The 3,847-nt window shown below is 41.7% G+C and overlaps 1 protein-coding gene across 1 annotated transcript; it reads right to left on the reverse strand.

Annotated features, from left to right (window-relative positions):
* Positions 1–264: 264 nt before the first annotated feature.
* On the reverse strand, positions 265–1,567 carry LOC123186529 (uncharacterized). Its single transcript, XM_044598281.1, has one exon. The coding sequence runs from the start codon at positions 1,453–1,455 to the stop codon at positions 508–510; it is 948 nt and encodes a 315-aa protein (XP_044454216.1). The 5' UTR covers positions 1,456–1,567; the 3' UTR covers positions 265–507.
* Between the last annotated feature and the right edge of the window lie 2,280 nt (positions 1,568–3,847).

Genomic DNA, 3,847 nt, shown 5'->3' on the forward strand with positions numbered 1-3,847 from the left:
CCTCTAAAAATCAAATCGCATACCCACCATCTCATGGGCACGCGGTGCGCCTACCCACTGTTTTCAGTTTTTGTTTTTAGATTATTTATCGAAATATTCATGTTGCAGTCTTTATGAAATACTCTCGTCGTTTTTAAATATTTGTCTTTGTAGAGATTTCGACAAGTGACTATATACAGAGCAGAAGGAGTGAATCTACACTTGAAAATATGTCTATATAGATCTGTATGTGATAGTTCATTTGAAATCTCTAAAAAACAAATATTTAAAAACGGAGGAGGTATATTGCAACCGATTCTCATAGTAACCCCGTGGCGCATCATCATTTAGTAAAGAAAACATAGGAATACGGTTTTATCCACAAGCCAAAGCCAAGAGAACTAGTAGTATAGTACCCCTCTGGGCTCTGGCTACGTATAATCTTACAGAGATACTATTAGTACATTATTGCAGGATAAAGCCTCCCATGTAACTCATCAGTCTAGCGAGCGACCACTTAGAGACGAATCAGACATCTCCTTCACCGGAAGGAATCTTGGCATAAGCGTCACAAGGCACCACCTCCTTGCTCTCCATGGCTTCGTAGTAGAACACTGTGGCCGCCGCCAGATAGACCAGCTGCAGCGCACCGAACATAAAAGCATACCCAGCGAGCACGCACAGGCCCGCCGCCATGCTCCTCCTCGAGTACACAAGAGCAGCCCGGTACACCGGAGCCACGACGGTGGGCAGGAGATACGTCAGGAGCACCAGCAGGAGGCCCTCCTTCCTCCTCACCCGCGTCATGAGCCGCCACGCCTGCCTGAGCGCGCGCACGCCGCGGCGCTCCCCGTCGACCACCGACGCGGCAACGCTCACCAGCGCGAGGACGGCGAAGCATAGCTCGGCGAGGAGCGTGAGGAGGAAGACGAGGCCCTGGACGGAGAGGACCCGCGACTGCCCACCGCGCATCATCACGGCAGTACCAGCACGCATGGCGACCAGTACGGCCGTCCACGCCAGGTCGAGCGCGGTGACCACGGCGAAGGTGATAGCAGGGCCCTTCAGGGTGTTCCCCTTGCAGATCACCTTGCGGACGAGCTCGGCCAGCGAGTAGCGGTCGCCGGAGTAGGTCGTGGAGGCCGCGAAGAAGGCGAGAGCCTTCTTGACGAAGCCAAGCGCCAGCATGAGGATCACTTGGGCGATGGAGATTAGCATGATCTTTATGGCGCCCTCTTCGAGCTTGGCACCCTCTGCGCAGGAGAAGCCGGTGTTCCTCATCTCGATGAGATAGATGGACCTGACCATGTCGTCGACGAGAGGCTGGATGAACACGACATGGACTGAGCGGGCAAGGAAGGTGGCGACGGCCAACACAAGGAACACCGGCGTGAAGAGCTTAGGGTTTCGCGTGGGGAGGATCAGAGCTTCCTTTAGGAAACTAAAGCACCACGAGCTTGGGGTTTTGGCAGCCATGGCCAGTTGTTGAAGCTTCTTCAAGGTCTGGGAAGAGAGGATTATTGTGGATCGATTGGCTAGTGCTGTGGAGGGTTTATATAGTTGATTGAGGGCTAACCCCTGATGTGTGCTCGGCAGTTAGTGGAGAAATTAGAAACCTAGGGCACGTTGTTGTATTGTACCCAATGGAAGACTTGGAAAAATCAGTCCACGATATGCTATTGTAACATGAAGTGTCATCAAAGTAATTAAGGGTGTTGTAATGTGGGATTTTGATTAGTCCAACAACTCTAAAATTATGTTGAATATCTAAAAATTTGTCTTAGTGTTCCTAATTACACATTTCATCCTTTAATAACACCGTAATGATTAAGATATACATCTTTAACCTTTTTTTCTAATAAAGATTATTTCCTTAGTCATGAACCATGTATGATTTCTGTACATTATTTGTCTCTACGACGTGCATTGCCCGTCTACCTTTGCTATTCTATGAAAAAGAGAGTCTTCTAGAGATTGGATATATGCTAGTAATCATGGGGAAAGCGATACAAGGGATGACCTCTACGTTAGGCAAGAGGACTTCTAAGTCAATCAAGACCACTTCCACGACATGATCTATGTAGACTGCATCATTATCAGTAGTGGTGGAGATAAGAATTTGCCACGACCTTTAAAAAAAGAATTTGCCACAGCCTTAAAAAAAGAATTTGCCAAAGGGTGTGTTAAAAAATGTGATATCACACGTTTAATATAAATTTTATACCAACATAATAACAATGTTAATAGCTTAATAAGGTGTCACAACATTGTAGTTCACTAAATATGGCAGATATGCACAAAAAAATACAATACAAATAGTTGGCAAGAGAAGTAGTCTTATATGAATAAAAGATAACATGAAAATGCTCTTTAGAGCTCGGGCTCCATGGAGCCCGAGTTTAACTTCACTACAACAAGAACCCCCCTTTAACAACGCATAATTTGCAACGCTTTAAGGATGTGTTGTCAGGTATCTTCTATACCTACGCATATATGCGTTGGTACTCTGTTTGTTGCTAGTGGTGTGAACAACAACGGATACTATGTGATGCACGCTATGCGTTGCTACTTTAAAATGTAGTTCAATAACGATTAGACATAATTCATATGTGCACTGTGCAGATCACATGTTATCATTCCATCACATGAATTAAAAAGGAAAAAGAATTAAAAAGGATACTCGAAAAAGAATTAAAAAGGAAAAAGTGGCACATGATACTCGAACCAGCAACCTCACGGTTATTAACCTGAGACAACTATCTCACATTGTTTCCAGTAAGATTCCTTATAAATGAACCAACGCACACACACCTGGGACATAGCAAGTCCAGGTCCGCTTCTAAAAACGAAAGCAAGTCCAGGCCCAGGAACGTGCACACGGGGCCTAGCGAAATGGGCTGCCGCTGATTTTTAATGTCGCTCAGTTGCTACTTGCAATTTACTCACAAAAAATATCTATTTGTACAAATTCTCTAAAAAATGATTGCTACTTGTACGTTACATTCAAAATGAAATTGCTACTTGTATGTTACACTCAAAATGAAGTTGCTACTTGTACATGTATGTTCACTTGAAATCCGACATTTTATCAAATAAAGAATCTATTTATAAAAATATTTGTATTTTAATAATTTTATATAACCATGTCAAAATACAAGTAGTGCAAATTTTGTTCATGCAAGTGAAAATTGTCCTTGTAATTTTGGAGAGTTCGTGTTTCTCAGAAAACATGGAATTTTTAATTTTTTAGAAAAGAAACCTTCGTGTATTTTCATAATGTTCATCGTGCATTTTTAATTATACATGCTCCATTTCATGAAAACATATCATGTATTTAGCAATTGTTCATCGTATATTTGAATAATGTTCATCATGTATTACCAAAAAGTCATAGTGAATTTTAAAAATATTTATTGTGTATTCAAAATTTATTCATCATGTATTTTAAAAAATACTCACATATTTCAAAGGAAAATACGTATCTGAGGAAAAAAAGCACATCATGTATTTTAAACATGTTCGTTGTGTATTTCAGAATGTTCATCATGTATTTAAAAATGTTTAATATATATTTCAAACTGTTTATCGTGTTTTAGAAATGTTCATCACATATTGAAAATGTTATTTAAAAAATCATATATAAAAATATTCTAAATAAAAAACATGACAAACAAAAAAAAGCCTAGGGTTCCTTGTCACTGTCTCGGTGCCTTTCCTTTCTTTGGTCCAACAACGTCGTCGTTGTCTTGAGGAGTGGTGACCCCTCCCTTTCCTCTGTTATTAGTTCTAGTACGTCATCACTTTCGCTTGGGTATTGGTTCCTTGGTGACATAGACATGGTGGTGGCGACAATGGCACATGGTGGTGG

This window comes from Triticum aestivum, chromosome 2A (genome assembly GCF_018294505.1).
Source record: "Triticum aestivum cultivar Chinese Spring chromosome 2A, IWGSC CS RefSeq v2.1, whole genome shotgun sequence".
Lineage (NCBI taxonomy): Eukaryota > Viridiplantae > Streptophyta > Magnoliopsida > Poales > Poaceae > Triticum > Triticum aestivum.

Coding starts and splice junctions, on each gene's coding strand:
- LOC123186529 (XM_044598281.1), bottom strand. CDS start 1,455: ATGGCTGCCAAAACCCCAAGCTCGTGGTGCTTTAGTTTCCTAAAGGAA.